This window comes from Girardinichthys multiradiatus, chromosome 4 (assembly GCF_021462225.1).
Source record: "Girardinichthys multiradiatus isolate DD_20200921_A chromosome 4, DD_fGirMul_XY1, whole genome shotgun sequence".
Classification (NCBI taxonomy): Eukaryota; Metazoa; Chordata; class Actinopteri; order Cyprinodontiformes; family Goodeidae; genus Girardinichthys; species Girardinichthys multiradiatus.
The window spans coordinates 3,995,475-4,014,031 of NC_061797.1; the positions used below are offsets into that span (position 1 = coordinate 3,995,475).

At 40.3% G+C, this 18,557-nt stretch overlaps 1 protein-coding gene across 1 annotated transcript; it reads left to right on the top strand.

Annotated features, from left to right (window-relative positions):
• The first annotated feature begins 8,702 nt into the window (after window positions 1-8,702).
• selenos (selenoprotein S) lies at window positions 8,703-14,400 on the top strand. The gene is made up of 6 exons (XM_047362399.1): window positions 8,703-8,957; window positions 9,203-9,334; window positions 10,585-10,691; window positions 10,763-10,849; window positions 11,175-11,247; window positions 12,919-14,400. The coding sequence occupies exons 1-6, from the start codon at window positions 8,921-8,923 to the stop codon at window positions 12,993-12,995; spliced, it is 513 nt and encodes a 170-aa protein (XP_047218355.1). The 5' UTR covers window positions 8,703-8,920; the 3' UTR covers window positions 12,996-14,400.
• The last annotated feature ends 4,157 nt before the right edge of the window (window positions 14,401-18,557 follow it).

Sequence of the window (18,557 nt, forward strand, 5' to 3'; positions counted from 1 at the left end):
AAGCTGCATATCTTCTATAAGTCTGTTGTGGAAAGTGTGATCTCTTCTGCCATCATCTGCTGGGGAAGCAGCATCAGAGCCAGGGACTTAAAAAAGCTCAACAAACTGATAAAGAAGGCTGGCTCTGTTCTGGGGACTCCTTTAGAACCTCTGGAGATCATTGTGCAAAGAAGGATTCTTCATAAAATGAAGAACATTATGGAGAACCCTGAGACTGTCCTACAACAACAGAGTGTCTTTAGTCAGAGACTTCTTCAGATGTGCTGTAAGACAGAGCGCTACAGGAGATCCTTCCTGCCCACAGCCATCAGCATCTACAACGGCTCTTTGAGGAAACCTTCATAATATGAGCTACAACAACATTTAATTTCCCTTTGGGATTAATAAAGTATTTTTGAATTGAATTGAACTGAATACAGTGTGAAAGTCTGGTTGGATGACAGCCGAATTAAGGTAAGCAAATCTTGGCACAAATCACATTGTAGGAAAGGAGAGCCATCATCCAAAAGAGACCTCAGAGAAATCAGAAAGCACCTGAGGGACATAGGAGAGGAAGTGGAAGAGTAAAAAAATAAAAATAAAAATTAAAAATTTTGGTATGCCACCTAAGGAGTGTGACTAGGTGGATTAAATTCCTTATGTTGATTTTGGTAGTTAGGACCCAATCACAAAATGTGATCACATTTGGTAGAATCGACTGTTGTGGATTTTCTTATCAAAGTGGGAGAGAAGACAATTCATTAACCAGAGAAAGACCAGACTTTGTCTTTATATGTTTATTCAAAGGCATACAGCATTTGAAGACCCTGTCACTGAGCTTAGTCAGTGAAGCAGAGCCCCGAACAAAATTTACAAACAGTATTTATACCAGTATGATGGGTGTTATCTCAACTTAAAAGAGTTTGGAAATATAGCCACTAGACCCCACCCCGGGTCAGAGGTAACAAAGTTATTTATGAGGGCACCCATCTACCATCCCTTTAGATACAACACTTCAGGGAGTGTTAACCATAAAACTCCTGATAACAATAAACCATTCTATTTTGCAAACTCATAGTTCTGATAGCCTGCTGCTCCTTGGTCTGAACAGTGAAACCTTCCTCAGTTAAAGCAGTAAGATTTTCTAACTCAGCTGACAACTCATTAATTCTATGGGCTGCATTAGCAGCACCATAACTAGGAATAATTGTACCCAAAATCCCTTTCCAATGTGGAATCCTAGCTCTCTTTTGCCGTTTGAGCATTGTCTTCCTTTCTAATAATGGAGTGATTGAATCATAAGTAGTGACTCTAGGTAGTAAATGAGCTAAATAACATACTCCAGACCAATTAGCAGGCAGACACAGATATGATCTATTTCCACACATCCAAACCATGTTCTTAGGACACGAGTACCCATCTCTACTAGGAAAAGTAACAAGGACCCTGGTTAATTTACCTGCCTGGCCATACAACTTACTTCCATTCGGTAAGGTTGTAAGATTAAGAGTTAACACAAAGGGATCTGGGGCCGAAGGTCCTGAAATGGTATAAGGATCAGTTCTGATAGGACACGGCTCAAATTTATTTCTGTTGGTAAATCACATGAAACAGGTATAATAGTTTTGCAACCCTCTGTCTTTCCACAGAAATAAGGTGTGTTTTCCTCCTGTGCGATACAAATATCTGGATCCCTTATTGAATTCCTATTACCCCAAATTCTATAAAGAGTTCCTGTAGTAGCACATGTTAAATTAGTCTCACTAGAAAATCTACTAAAATTTCTGTTTTGCCTTACGGTGTAATTCCTCTCCAAGGAAAAATGACCTCCATCAGCTGGTTATGTTGCCAATCTGAGGGCACCCATCTGTAAGGATTATGATTATTGATTAATTAATATTGATCAATAATTATAATTTAAAATCATAATTTGAAAAAAATAAATTTCTTAACCAAAAATCATTACTTACGAATAGAAATCAGAGATGTCCTCTGGTGTTGTGATTATGGGCTCAAAGCTCTCTAATAATTACAAATTATTAACCAAAACCAAAAACTGTCACTGTTTATTCAACCACTTCACCGAAGGTGGGGGAACTTTGACCTTGTTTTGACAGATAAATCACTCTTGCACGAAATAAACACAAACGCTTTTCTTAATTATATATATGAGGATTTATTGAAGCCAAATAATCCTGATATACCATTATTCTGGTCCAAAAACCTTCACCAAACTAACAAGCATTATTCTACACAGAGGGGATAAAAATGACTACCTAACAATAATAATAAAAGAAAAACATATATGCGCATTTCGTGTCTATGAAGATCAAACCAGTAGTTTTATGGACAAAATGTGTAATTTGGGTTAAATGGAAAGAAATCCTCCTGTTGTACTGATGTCTCGATTGCAGCGATCAGCTGATAAAACGGTGGGGCCACGCCCCTTTAGCCACAACCAGCTGAACAGCCCAAATCATGACAAAGGGTCATAAACTCAGAGGCGGGAACTCAGTGGAAAATCTCCAGCAATAAAACTGGAACAAAGAGTGGTCAGGTGAGGCCCAGACCGCAGTTGCTTTGAATGAAAAACTTTTAAAAGTCCAACTTCTAACTCCTGGCTGATTTGAGACCACCTGGACAAACATTAACCACGCACAATTCAGCAGCGCTTGCGCACCAAATCAAAACACAGCTCAGCATAACATAATTCAATCAGTATTGCATGCAACAAGTTAATACCTTAGATTAACTACTGGTGATCCTACATCACCATAACTATGCCTCATCCTGCCCAGACCTCTAAATCCACCTATTCGGTTTAATATGAAAAGAACGAAATTACTTTGACGTTGATTTCTGCTCTCCACCGGTTGAGGATGGATCAGATCTGAAGAAAAATGGAGGGGGGGGGATCACACGTCCGTGATCAAATCAAGGAAAAAAACGGTAAACTTCTCATCCGTCCAGGAGGGGAAAAGATGACGAACCATTAGTCGACTGCATACATAAGGAGGTAAACTCATCTCCCTGGACATAGAACCTCTGTGAGTTTCCACCTGCGCAGGGTGTCAGCGTGGTCTCCAATCGGCAAATTTTCTCGTATCAGACAGATTTCCAGCTTTCAAGCTCTTCCGGGAATGGCCTTGTGGAGCAAAAGTTCACCTGCGAGCTCTTGTCTCTCCAGATGCATCTCAGCCGGTTTATGCTCCCAGTGATGTCAGAGCTGCGACGTCTGTTGAGCTGCGCATGTCAAAATGTGCAACCAAAATGTATGGCCCCAACACATCTACCATCCCTTTAGATACAACACTTCAGGGAGTGTTAACCATAAAACTCCTCATAATGAATTTAGAACCCAGCTCCTCTAGGGTAACAAAACACAGAGGTCAGAGGGGAGAGAGGTAAAGGGCAGGGCAGAGCATTAAAAAGAATTTTCCGTTACCCAACGGAGCTGGGGCTGCATGGTGGCGCAGTTGGTAGCACTGTTGCCTTGCAGCAAGAAGGTCCTGGGTTCAATTCCCAGCCAGGGGTCTTTCTGCATGGAGTTTGCATGTTCTCCCTGTGCATGTGTGGGTTCTCACCGGGTACTCCGGCTTCCTCCCACAGTCCAAAGACATGGTCTCTAAATTGCCCTTAGGTATATGAATGAGTGTGTGCATGGTTGTTTGTGTGTTGCCGGACTGGTGACCTGTCCAGGGTGTACCCCGCCTCTTGCCCATAGACTGCTGGAGATAGGCACCAGCTTCCCTGTGACCCACTATGGAATAAGTGGTAGAAAATGACTGACTGACTGACAACAGAGCTGATTAATATAGGGCTAGATGTAAGACCACTGTGCTATAGAGATCAACTGACCCCTGTATTGAACAATATGGTGGTGTTGAGTTAAATTACACCTTAGGCAGTTCAGTGACCTTTCAGTTTGATCTTTGCGATGTGATAGATTGTGGAGACAAATATTTGGCTTGGAGAGGATATGATATCTACATGTGCCATTTCAGGTGGGCTGCTCCTTACGGGGGCCAGTGGTGTGGAGTTATGTTGGTTAGAATACGGGACCAGGAGGATATACAACACCATTATCAGGGGAATTGAAACAATTACAAAATATTGATTTGGTGCGGGGAAAACTGACCTCACCTTCAATCCGAGCGTCGCATATGAAAGTGAACCTTTTGCTTCTCACCGTCGAGAATCTTAAAGAAAATGTATTTTACTGCGGCAAGTATCCTTTAAACAACTGTCAAAAAAGTGGAGATAAAGGATTTTACCTTATAGTGGGGGTTGAGGTTTCGGGCATGGATCCTATGGGGCTTATACGGTTTAACTTAGTAGACCCACCTCAACATAAAATGTTTTCTGCAGAACCCAAACAAGTTTAATGTGTTCTGAATTGTATGTGCATGCCATTGTTTTTTTGAAACTTGATTGCTGTTGAATTTCGGAGGGCGCCGAGTCTCGCAAGTTGTGTTTTACTGTCTGGACACCTGAACGCAGGTGCGCTGTGAAACTGGACTGCTATAATAACCTTATGGTGAAAATCAACCATTTTCTTTGTCTTCAACTTCGTGCTTTACTAGCTTGCCACCAAAAGTTTTATTATTCTTTGTCCTCCGGGTTTACAACTTTGCTTGGGGGAGGTTTTATGACTGCCTATGTCCCATTGAGCTACACTTTGGGGAGTGGCCTCCCCGAGCTTCGCTCAACCATAGTCCTTTTGTATTTTTGCCATAACTGCTGGTTTGATTTCATACACACTCAATACTGTTTTATTTTGTTTAGTTAGATATTTTATCCTTTTGTGTAGAACTTTGCATGTTTGATTAGGTGAAGATTATTGAATCGGAAGAGCGAGTTGTATCAGGGCTGTTGATTTAATAAATAGTCATGTAGATAAAGTGATTTGTGAGTCAAAATAAGGTTAAAATTCTCCATGTTTCGGGCAGAAACGGTTGATTAAACAGTGACATCTAATAATAGTTATCACATATTACTGAGAATTTAATAATTGTAATTATCTAGGGCTTTGAGCCACAATTACAACACCAGAGGACATTTCTGGTTTCGATTCATAAATGAGGATTTTTGGTTAAGAAATAAATTTACTCAAATTATGATTTGTAATTATAATTCTTGATAAATATTAATTAATCAATAATCATAATCCCAATAAAATTTTTCTTGATCATGATGAAATATTTTTGACTAAGATCCATTTGATTAAGCCACTATGTGGCCTGCTTTAATGATAATAATAGCAGTTGATAATTACTTACAATTGGGCGTTGTGACAAAGTGGTTCAGTTTGTGTTTACCACTTTTCCCTTATTCTTATTTCTGATTTATTTACTTTTGGTAGCTGGTAAAGCTTAAATTTAAACATTAGTTTGCAATTTTGCTTCACTTACTATCCCGGGTTTGTTTGTGTTAGCATTATGTTGCAGTTTCCATCTATTTATATGTTTGGGTTAAAGCTATTACTTCTGGACTATTGGTTGAATTTGTTTATTTTGTTTCAAAGTATATTCATGGTATTTGTTTTCCTTTTTATTCCCCATTGTTTGTCATAGTGCTTCCTGCTTGAATGGCTGGATGATGTCACTGATTACCTTGCTGGGTTCTACCAATTAGAAGGTTTTCTTTGGAGTATTGCTTTGTTTGTTTTTCTTTACAGTAACTTTTGAGTTAACTTCTATTACATGGTATATTTTGCAGATCCTTTCATTATGAAGATGAGTTTGTAAATTAGATTAGTCATTTTGTTTTTGTAGTTTCTCTGTTTAGATTTTGTTTTTGTTTTTTTTCCTGTCTAATTGTGGCTTGGTCCAATCAAGCGCAGGTGTGTTGCCAACTGGCTATACAAACCAGTGAGTGCTTGGAAGCTAAAAAAGAGAGTGGTCTGAGTCAAAAGTTACAAATAAAAAGTCAACAGAAGAATCTGAAACCAGTGGCTGATGCTGTTTTCTTGTTCACCTTGCTGCTCCTTGACAACACTACTTCACAGGCGTAATCTGCCCGATATGAATATATGATTCTATATTGCATTTTAAGACTAACCTTTTCAGGTAGCTGAACCTGCCAAAGGACGCTTAGGGATGGATGTCGCTCAGAGGGGGACCGAAGATGTACGAAGAAAATCAACGCTTAGGGTCTACATTAACTGATTCACATGATGTTAGACAGCATTTTCTGCTGTGCTTCAGGCTGTTGTCCTTTCTCTCTCTTTTCTCTAAATCATACACATACAGGTTTGATGGGGTTAGACTTGTCTCCACTAGGTGTATCAACTGTTGCTTAGACACAACCAGGGGTCAACCGGAGAGATGGCGTTCCTCCTTGAGGGGGGAGGAACCACGTGACAGCTGGAAGGAGATTCCCTGGTCATATATAGGGTTAATGCATACATACAGGGTTGAATGATTGTTTCGGGGGTGGGTACCCAGTTGCAGGTGGTCCACTACCCAGTGCCTAGAGGGTTAACTGATCTAAATTAGTGAGGTGCCTTTAAAAGACACCTCATCAGGGGGATTGTTAGAAATAACCTTTATTAATATGACTCATAGCTGTTTTTCCCATTTATACCATAATGATATAAACTATAAGTTCCAATGTTTCCCTTTTGTTAGAATAGGATAAGAATGCTCATAGACATACAGTACAAGGATAAATGGCCCAAGGTTTGTCATAAATGACCTGAGGCTGGGGCACTGGGTTTGATAGTGGAGCATCTGGTATAACTGGTTTAATTAGAAATCCACAGCACACTTAGATTAAGTATGGACACCCTCTACTACACAACTTACCAGATAGACACCACAATGGTGACACATAGTCTACTGATAATCACTGAGGGAGGGAACATCCATTGCATTGGAGAACCAGATATAAAACTACATGTGACCTTCTATCGGGGCTCTTCATCATCCTCTAACAGACGGCGACGGTCCGAGACGGGAGCCTCAGCTCTGATCTCTGTAATCATTCCTCTGCCTTAATTTAGATTACAGGAGCTAAAAGTTAGAAACTGTTTGAGATTCGTTCATTTAAGAGTCTTTAGATAGAGTGTGTGATCGCTTCTGGGGACCAAGTACCGGAGGAGCTCCGAGGCGTCTGACCGCAAAGCAGGGTGCAGTAACTCGGACAGGTGTCTCCAGTTTAGATGTACCAATGTTTTTCTAACTATAACCCACACCTACATACACACATGTACTCGAGCTCTCCCCCACCTCACACAAACACATGCCATGTGAAATTTAAAAAACAAAATAACAGCTAGACAAATAAATAACTGGCACAGAAATGAATTATTTGTATGAACCTTTCATTAATATTTCCAGTCAACTACTGTAAATGTATCAGCGAACCCACATTCAAACGTTGGTGGAGAAAAACTAAAAGAGATGGATATGAACGACGTGGAGGAGAGGAAGACAAAATAAAAGTAGAGGATGAAGGAGAAGAGAAGCGAAATACATCTTTGTTTGAATCTTTTGAAACAGTATAACTTAGGATTTTGTCAACACCATCAGATGTATGTTTTTGGGGAGTTTTAAAAAAAATAAACAAAATATTTGTTCAGTTTATTTTGTTTATGTAATAAAGGACCACATATTCTACATCTTCTTATGCATCCAAGTAAGTTGTTTTTATAACTGTCAAATTAAAAACAAATACTGCAGACGGTTAGAAATCTGTGTTCTCAGAATAGTTTGAAATCACAACAAAAATTTCTATTTTTTATTTTATAACATGTCACTGTAACCAAATATTATATCATCATATTTAAAAACTTTAAATTCATGTTGGACTGAAACAAAAAAAGGGTTTTAGTGTTTTAAAGAGTTGACATAGAACAAGTTCAAAAGTGAAACATTTTTATTTTATTTAAAAGCTTTTCTTTTTACCTGTGCCTTGATATGGTTAAATAGCTTAGACATTTCTTTACAGACACATACAACTGCTACAAACAAGTCTGCATTTAAAAAAAGTTTTTTAAAACCTGTTTTGTCCCATATCTCAGGAATCCCTACTTTCACCTGAAATATGTATCATATTATATTGATTTATTACAGTACACCCTTGTTAAATTTCAACAAAGGGCAATTTAATATTTTAAGGGATGACTGGGAAGTTCAATCATTTCAAATGTACCAATACTTTACTGCTTCTTAAAACAAATGGCCAGAAAAATATTTAGACAGAAAAGGCTTTCTATGTGCAATAAGCACCAGTAACATGCTGCTCTGCTCTAAATAGGCTAACTGTGGGCTGACTAAACCCGCCTCTGTTTATCAGAGACAAACTGTCAGTCAGTCATTTTCTACCGCTTATTCCATAGTGGGTCACGGGGGAGCTGGTGCCTATCTCCAGCAGTCTACGGGTGAGAGGTGGGGTACACCCTGGACAGATCACTAGTCCGTCAACACACAAACAACCATACACACTCATTCATACACTTAAAGGCAATTTAGAGTGACCAATTAATCTAGCTGTGGGAGGAAGCCGGAGTACCCGGTGAGAACCCACACATGCACGGGGAGAACATGCAATCTCCACACCGGGTATCGAACCCGGGACCTTCTTGCTGCAACATGCTGCTCTGATACAGTTTGTCTCGGCTGCGCCACTGTGCAGCCGAGACAAACTGTGTTTTTCTATTGAAGACAAGTGTCATTAAGCCCCTGTGCCAGGTGATGGCGCTAACGCAATTCTTTTCTCCAAACGAAGAAGTGACGCCTGCGAAGACACGTCATCGTGAAGCTTCTGGACAGAGAGTAGCTTGTTTCTGTTTGGGGGTTAGTTTGTTGTGACTCCACCAGGGTGGAGCTGATATGACGAAGTTTGCTCCTCAGTAAGAAGCATAGATTAGGCCAGTGGTGTGTGTGTGGTTGTGTGTGTGTGTGTGTGTGTGTGTGTGTGTGTGTGTGTACCGGGTAAAATGAAGAACCAGGACCTGAGTCAGCTGAGCTTCATCGGTAGGTACCACCAGCAGCAGCTGTTGCGTCCAGGTTGTTGCTTCATTACGTTTAAACCGTTTACATGGCGGGAAATCAAATGTTAATCAGTGTGTAGGCTTTTTTAAATAAGTTAATATAACTAGAAGAAACGAGACTGTAATCAGGCCACTGGGTTGTTGTGGGGAAGCAAGCAGCATAGTTATGATAGAATGTGTATATGTTTACTTGTGACAGTCACTTGAAGTGTTCCTCTCCTCCGACAGTAGGGGAGTTCCTGTCCCTGTATGGGTGGTACCTGCTGGCTGTCACATTCACAGTCTTCCTGCTCATCCAGCAGCTGAGGAAGAGGAGATCCAGCCAGAGCCAGCAGTACTCCGTCCCTCAGACACAGCTCGGTCAGCATCATTACGACACAAAGTTTAAGTTTTGACACTTTTCTAGGCTGCTCGGTGGCGCAGTTGGTAGCACAGTAAACCAAACCTGACAAAACTGATGATGATCTACTATAATGAAATTTTCTTTCAAGTGTGGAGTACTTGTTAAATTAAACTTAAATGTTATTAAAAATAGGGCTGCATGGTGGTGCAGTTGGTAGCACTGTTGCCTTGCAGCAAGAAGGTCCTGGGTTCAATTCCCAGCCAGGGGTCTTTCTGCTTGCAGTTTGCATGTTCTCCCCGTGCATGCGTGGGTTCTCACCGGGTACTCCGGCTTCCTCCCACAGTCCAAAGACATGCTTGTTAGGTTAACTGGTCTCTCTAAATTGCCCTTAGGTCTATGAATGAGTGTGTGTGTGGATGTTTGTGTGTTGCCCTGTGATGGACTGGCAACCTGTCCAGGGTGTACCCCGCCTCCTGCTTATAGACTGCTGGAGATATGGCATCAGCTCCACTGCGACCCACTATGGAATAAGTGGTAGAAAATGACTGACTGACTTTTCTAACAATTTATCCAGTTTCCGTTTCCTAGAAATGAACAAAAGATAGTGTAGCAATTTTGGCTGCACAATATAGTAAATGTGTCATTATCACGATAAAACGGCATTTTATATTAATATTAAAGAACTGCAATAATTATCAGGTACTTTTATAGGTCGCATGCATTCATGCTTTTTATGCCAGCTATATATTTGATGATACTTTTGATGATGCTTAAGAGTCATGCTGATCCTGGCTTGCTGACTGTAGTTTTAAAAAGTGTCTCTGGCGCTGCTTCTTTGGTTTTCACACAAGATTATTTATATTTCTCACAACTGGAAATATTCTTAGCTGAATTTGGCTTTGTTGTAAAGAAGAAGAAATTGAGGTAGCCTTCTTTCAGCCAGCTGACCAAAGGTGCACAGCAACAGGTGCCATATTGCTCTATGACCCCAGCACTTTCTCTGGCATTTCATCAAAAAGGAGTTTAAACTGTATGCATGCATGATTTTGTGCTTTTGGAACCTTGGCATACTTTGGCACTGATAACCAGCTCGTGACCCATTTGGTTTAGGGTTCACATAAAAGTATAACATCCTGATGTTGTTTAAAGAAAGCAAGTTAAGCATTGTTTTTTATACATAAACCCCTATCAATGACTCAGAATCTGTCAATCATTTATTGCAAATATGATCAGAATATGATTGGGCTTTTCCTTTTTATTCCTAAAGATGCATCTCTAGTGACACAAAGACAAGAGGCCTTCGAAGCAGCTCGGCGAAAGATGCAGGAAGAACTTGATGCAAAAGCTGCCATCTTTAAGGAGAAACAGAGACAGGTGCTGTGGTGGAAAACAAAGCATGATGGCTGACGTGTTAAAAGTTTACTGAAGTTTTTTGTTGTCAACAGCAAGAAGAGGAGAAGAGAAGGCAGAAGGTCGAGGAATGGGACAGCATGAAGCAGGGGAAGAGCGGCAAAGGACAAAAACCATCGGAGGTAAGTTCAATGTCTACTTGGTCTTTTAACTGGACAAAATATGAAGCTAATGCCTGAGGTTGGATAGGTTTCTTCTGAAATGTTATGAAATCATTTTGCCAGAATGCAGTAAAATGATTTACCCCGTATAATCCCCAGTAATCGGTCAGAAACTATTCTGTACTTATCACTTTTAATTGTATTCTGCTACACAGTTCACTTCTTTCTGATCATCTCAGGTATAAAACAAAAGGGGGGCTGTGTTGAAATGTTGAAGTTTTCCATGTAGCTTCAGTTTCATGTTGTGACCCATCAGAAGTATCTGATTGCTGTGTGATAACTGCAGAGCTCTGAAGAGGCCAGCTCATCATCCACTGGGCTGAAACCAAAGACAAACAAGAAGCCGCTGCGCAGTCCTGGTATGTACCTAAGACCAGCACCAGACAGACTTCACCCTGCAGGCTCCATCGTTAATCAATATAACTACAATATGTAGAAAAAATCAGTAAGCAAAGCTCCCCTTAAATAACAGCACTAGAACTGCCAGTGATTTAATTTATTCAGTATTCTACATGTAGTGTGTTTTTACTGTTTGCAATTGTCAGTTTCACATCCTGTCCAGCTGTGGCTCAGGAGAAAGAGGAGCACTCATGTAAAGTACCTTAAAAAGTATTCCCACCTTCATCGTACTTTGTCCATGTTAAACACAGAATTCAATGTATTTTCTAAGGTTTTTAGTTGATAGATCAACACAATGTTGGTTTTACATTTGTTGGTTTTTTTTTACAAATCAAAGTTTGAAAAGTGTACTCCCCTTTACTTCAGTACCCCTAAATAAAAAAAAAAAAAAGGCTCCCACAGAGTCGGGCGCACTTGACTCCACGGACGTCCAGGTGGCTCACCGTACGCCTTCGCCTGCCATCCTTACAAAACGGGGTGCGTTTGTTTGCTTTGCAGGTAGTTGCGATATTTTTTCCAGCGCTCTCAGTCTCCTGGCGGGAGTGTGTATGCCGAGTAATCCACCCATTCATACACACACCGACCGTGGTAGGCCACATTGTAGCCACTGCTGCCCTGGGGCAGACTGAAGACAGACGTGGGGCTGCCATACAACCGGTGCCACCATCAGCCAGCGTGGAGGGTGCAGTGTCTTGCCCCAGGGACTCAATGACTAGGACGAATGGAGCTGGGGTTCGAACCAGCAACCCAATGGTTACAGAACGAACCCCTACCACCTGCACAGCACAGATTTTACATTTTTAATTGTAAAGAAATGTTTGATTTTCAAATCTTTTTGTTTCCACTTCCTAATTATCCATTACTTTGTTTGTCTATCACATAAATTCCCAATGAAATTCATTGTAGTCCGTGGTTATAAAATGGGAAAATTCGAACAGGTTCAGTGAATCATTTTGGACGGTGCTGTCGCAGGAAGTTCAGTGGGTTGATTTCCGAGCTTCCTCCATCTCCATGTGGATGTGGAAGCCACCTCCACACCCTTTACACAAGATGTGTTCTTTGTTGTGTGATTGTGCAGCTTGTAAATCCAGCGGATGAAGTACTGGGAAAGGCGGTCAAGTGGAGGTTTTTCACCACTTGAAAAGGTGACCAAGGAGAAGCAAATTCTGCTGCAATAGTCTTGTTTTTAGAACGCATCGATCAAACTGTGATTAATTGTACCAAAGAGAGCAGCTGCTCCTCAGAGTCTAGAGAGTCTGGGTTCATCCAGCAAATCAATTTGCTTCCAGGTATTTTTGACCTTGGTTTGCTTTGATTGGATGTATTGAGGTGGGATGGCACTGTGCTGCCCCTAAATTAAAATAGGTTTGACTGTAGTGGACCATGCAAGGACAATACATGCAAATATGTTGCTGGGATCAGATCTGTTTTGCTTCTGAGTTGTACTTACATGGGTTCATGTGTATATAGAGGTCACCACATCTTCTGCAGATGATGTACGTGTGAAGTGCTAAGCACTCTGAGTCATCGGCACAACAAAACTATATTTCATGATATTAGGCTGTATGAACTTCTCAGTACCTTTTTGGAGGCCTCCACTGATGTCTTTAAAGTGTTTATCTGTGTTTCAGACTACAATCCTCTGATGGGACAAGGAGGCTCCTGCACCTGGAGACCGGGGAGGAGGGGACCCTCAGGTGGTGGATGAGGTTAAATGTTGGAGGTGTTCTGACCACCTCCAGTGTAATGTGCACACTGACTGCTGGGATCAAGCTGGAAATGAAACAGAGTCTGTTCTTTCAGATCACTGGTTAAACTCCTGTACTAGAGAAGTGAACACACCCATTTAGAAATTCACATGTGAGATTGACTTTTTCCTGAGAGGGAGAAACTTTAGAGACCTAAGTAGGAATTCAGTGCAATTAAAGATAAATGTAACAATTTCATATTTGAAAACAATTTTGAGCAGAATAATAACAAAAATTGGCTTCAATTGCAAAATTGTTGTTAGAACTGCAGACTATCTGCATTTCAGGGCCATGGTGTAGAGAACTTCAGAAACAGTGATGGGTAACACCAACGAAAAGAACTAAAGTGGTTTCACTCCAGAAATAAAGCTTTGGATGCTTTGTTGTTCTGAAAATGAGATTGATGCTTCAGACTTGGAACCAGGTCCATATGAAGGCCTGAACTCAGAAATGATTCTCCTCAAACAAATAAATGAATGGATTTAATCTCCATCATTAAATATGTCCTAACTTTGTCACAATGTATTCTTGCTTTGGGCTCTAAATCTCTAATATCGTACAAACACTTGAATTATTTCAGAAGGAACATTAGATGATATGACAGTCTAATGAATGTACATTTCAGTGGGTGGATTTACTAACTGGAGTTTAACTTTTCTTTCAGTTCCCACTTTCTTCTGTTAGGATAACTGGTTAGTAGCTTCTGGGCTAAATGCTTTGTGTAATTGAAAGCTTGATATGAAGCCATTCCTTGAAATGGTCTCCAACCAGTAGGTTTGGCTGATTATTCCCCAGTCATTGTGCTTTTTCATGGTTGTTGTTGAGTATTTCTGAAGGTTTTAAGTTAAAATCATAGCAGTGGTGATAACTGGTAAATGTTCTTTACATTCTGACTCTATGGTTCTAAACAAATGTAATATTAAAGGACTTTCTTACTGTTTCTCATCTGTTTCAATCAAGACTGTAGCTGTGAGTGGACGTTTGACCAGCTGGTACACTAAATTTCTATAACCATGTAAATGTTCATTTTGAAGTTACATAACATGTTGAGCTTATTTTTATTTTAAATGCTGTTCTTAAGTTTATGTACTTCTGTATATGTTTAATTCCTGTTTTTGAATGGCCTAGTCAAAGTTAAGACCTGAATGCAACTGAAAATCTTTAGCATGACTTGAAAATCAATGTTCACAGATGCTCTCTGTCCAATCTGACTGCTGACTGAGCTTGCACTGTTTTGCAAAGAATAGGCAAATATTTTGCCTCTAAAGGACTTGCAGCTGCTATTGTACAAATGCACACCACTCTGCAATTTTTTGGTTTCCACCTTCTACTTTGTCTATCAAATAAAATTGCAATAAATTACAATATAGTTGAATGAATACATTTGTAAGGTGCTGTAAATATGCCACCTTTTGACTTCTCAGGCTTTGGTTTGAACTTTTTAGCCTCATCAGTACGTTGTTTTTCTGAATTTATATAAATTTAAATAGTCTTATGTTAGCTGTCCTTCAGATTCATGAGTGGTTATCTTATACTTTCTTTCCTATGCCTACTAATCAAGACACATCTTACAAATTAAATGCTGTTGTAGCACTTTACTGTGCAGAACTGTATGAATGTAAAACACTGTGAATGTATCTAAGTTTAAATTGCAATACATGTATATGCAGATCGCTGCATGTTACAGTATGCAACTTGTCAGTCAAAGTAACGTTTTCCTGTAGAACATTTTCAGATTAGACCGTGGTTGTTCTGTTGGAAGAACTCAGATCCCTCCCATCTAAATTCCTCTATCACATATCTATAAACCCAAAGCTTCACTGTTGCTTAATGTCCCTCTGAATGTGGGTCGCATTTAACTGATGTTTCCACATTTTAATGTTAGTATTCTGTTATGGTAAACTCATAACTTCCAGTTATAAAGGCAGTAAAAACAAGTAGGTTTTCCTGTTCTGGAACAAGGGCTTAGGTTCATAATACAGTTGGTGCAGCATGTATGAAAGTTGAAGTTGGGTGGAAAAAGAGGAAGAGGTTGCATTCTGGGTATTGAGCGTGACATACATTTCCCTGAAGCTGATCGTCTTACTGAATGACGTATTTCAAGCCTATGCAGCCCTAAACTAACTGCCAGAGTTTTGTTGTCTCAAATATATGGGATTCTGTTCATGTCCATGTTCATGTGACTTGATCTTAAAAAACTTTTAAAAACTGTTTATAACAATCCAGATAAAAAGCCAAAATAGACAGATAATCTAGTGGCTTCATTTAATGATTTCAACCGAGTCTCAATCCTTGGCTGGACATGCCGGAAAACTTAACTGTGAACGTCTCGGAAAACAAAACATTTTCTCTGGTTATTTACTTCTTTTCTTTTAATCCTAAATTCATGATAAACTAACTTATTTCAAGTGTTTTTATTTTAGCAGATCACACCATCTCTTTTCCATAAGTACTTTGTGCTGTTGAGACCCCTGGGGTGACTGGTGCTGATCCAGCAGTCACTAAACTTCCAGTGGGAACAGTGGACTATTTAACACATCTCATATAATAGCAGCAGGTGATCAGAATTTGATCTAAAATAGATTTAGGTCACATCAGATATATAAAGCTTATCAAACCTCAGAGGTGGCAGTAGAAATTGAAATCGGGGGAAAAAAAGGCGTAACAAAAATGCAAAAACAAAAGAATATGAAGAGCAATAAAGGCGTGTAAATGAAAATGACTAAATCTGTTTCTCGCAGGTTGTTTACTTATCACTGTAAAGAGGAATTCTTATCACAACTAAAACAGACCAAAAAACGTTGTGACATCTCCAGAGGTCCCTGGAGAACCTGGGCAGGGTTTAGGTGAATATAATATTTGTGATTAAATGTTAGTTGTAAATCACTTTGCAGTTAAAGGCCAAATAAGTTGCATTTCTTTTGAAATATACTTTTCTGTTATTCCTGTAGCCTAAAATAATGTGACATTGATCTTTTAACAAACTTCTCAACTTCAATTTTTGTGGTAATAATTCCCACCCTTCTTCGATTGTGTGCAAAGTGAACACATACTGTTTCATTGCAGAGCATTATTGACTAAAAAGGTTTAATTTGCAGTGACTGGCTTCCTGAGTAGTCGTCTTGCTATCTGAAAGTTGTGGGCTCGATTCCAGCTTCCTCCAGCCACATGTTGACGTGCCCCTGGTCAAGTTGCCTACCGATCTGCGATCAGTGTATGAATGTGTTTGTGAGTACGATTGGGGGAATGTGGCTCTAGTGTAAAGAACTTTGAGTGGCTAGTATTGACAACATCACCATCTGTGTCATGGACTATATGATCCTCTGTGTGGAGAAGACTGGACACCGGGCCGTACCAGGGGAGTACGGTGTTTGTCTAATAATAAACCCTGGGTCACCCTTGATCTTAAGGCACTGCTGAGCAAGAAGCAGGCTTTCAGATATGGGGACAAATATGAACTGAAAGGGGTCCAGAGGGAACACGAGGTGGAAATCAGGAGAGGCAAGGACAGCTACAGGAAGGAGCTAAAGGAGTGCCTCCAACAAAACAATGAGAGGTCCAGAGAGGCCTAAAGACCATCTCAGGTCACAGTAAGGACAGTAGAACGAGGCCTGAGTCTGGAGACGGACTGACAAATAAACTGAATCTGTTTTTAACAGATTTGACTGTTCCTGCCCTGTACAAGAAGGGCCAGAGTCGCCTCCACTTGTTGAGGAGACTTGAGGCCTTTATTGTGTGCAGGGCTCTGCTCAGGATGTTCTACGACACTGTGGTAGCCTCTGCAATGTTCTACGCTGTAGTCTGCTGGGGGAGCGGGACAGGAGCAGAGCTGGTCAGGGAGCAGTTGTGGCCTATCTCCTGGACTCTACAGTGGGGGAGATGAGGATGTTGGCCAAACCGACATCCATCATGAACAATCCCTCCCACCCCTCTATGACACTGTGGTCTCTCTGGGCAGCTCCTTCAGCAGCAGGCTGCTTCTGTTACCGTGCAGGAAGGAACTTTACAAGGGCCTTCCTCCAATCAGCAACACGACTACCATCCAAACCTATACATGCATAATACTACCATTACATTGCACCTTTTACTCTGTCTTTTTGCTGTGACATTTCAAATTCCACCTTAGGGTATGAATAAAGTCTTATCTTAATCAGCAGACTGATTATGATAAAATAGGGGTAGATATGATGGTCTTTTTGTGTTGGCAGTGGCTACGTCCAAAGATAAGCCATCATCTTTGCATCAGGATAGCATCACATGCAGAACACTACTAATAAGAGTATTTTCAGTTTTCTGGCCCATCAAGAACTTCAGACTGAGAGGCTCAGTAGCAGAGAAGAAGGCTTCAGGATATCAAAGAGTGTCCTCTTCCTGAGGAGGGTGCTACAGAATACTGCTGACACCAGTACAAAGCTTGCATTATGTAGACAGCAGGAGGGTATGATGCAAATACTTTTGGACATTATCCTTGTGACAAAATGTGCAACAAAGAAGCCACTTCTGTCCAAGAAAAACATCCAGGACCCATTAGAATTCTGCAGGAAGATGGAATGCAGAAGATCGCAAACTTACTTTCTACCATGCCTCCAGTGTGGTGCCAGCAATGAAGCCTCTTGATACAATCCATCTGTGTGATTGTTCCTCGTAGTCAGTGTCCAGGGTCACTGCTATGAGTAGAGCGGAATCAAAATGTCCTCCAATTTAGTGATAATCTGTGTATGCGTGATGAAGCCCCATGTCACAAAGCAAATGTGATAACATTTTGGTTAGATTAAAATATTGATGTTTTGAAGCTGTGGCCAGAAAATTCCCCAGATTTTCACCACATTAAGAACTTGTGGTCAGTTTTTGAAAAGTAGGTGGAAAGACATAATCTAATAAACTGTGATTAATTCTTTATTAGACTGGCATGGGTCACAAACAGTCAGGATTTGAAGCAAATGTGGATTTGCATCTTGTCAGAGAGAATTACTGAAGTTACGAACTTTTCATATAAAGTTAGACAATGTGAAACATATGAACTATTTGAATTGTTTTTCTGTGTTGTCATTGAGACACGAAAGAAGATCATCTAAAAATGCTGAAACCACAGGATTTGTGTCAGTTCCTTGAATGCAGATTTCCAAAACCAAAGCTCGAAGAATTAATGCATTTAACCACTAGGTGGGGCTAGATAAGCAGCGCTGCTGATCAGTTTTTGTATACATGTATTTTTGACTTAGACGACCACGTAAAAGGGAAATATAACCAATATTAACCTACTAATAACAGTTTAATAAAATGATTGAAATGAAATGTTAAAATACACAACATCTGCCTGGTTTCCTGTCCCACTTGAAACATGCACCGGTACAGTAACAATAGCCCTGAATGATTCTGCTGGGTTTTGCTCACATTTTAATGATCGTCACACTTAAACCTGAACCTGAAGTGTGTGTGCTGCAGATAACTCCAGTGGTTAATAAGGGATTTCCGGTAAGACGTGTACGCTACGTCGTCGGCTAGCCAGAACATTTCTACGG

Coding starts and splice junctions, on each gene's coding strand:
- selenos (XM_047362399.1), top strand. CDS start 8,921: ATGAAGAACCAGGACCTGAGTCAGCTGAGCTTCATCG. Junction 10,692..10,762: donor TTAAGGAGAAACAGAGACAG/GTGCTGTGGTGG, acceptor TGTTGTCAACAG/CAAGAAGAGGAGAAGAGAAG. Junction 11,248..12,918: donor GAAGCCGCTGCGCAGTCCTG/GTATGTACCTAA, acceptor TCTGTGTTTCAG/ACTACAATCCTCTGATGGGA.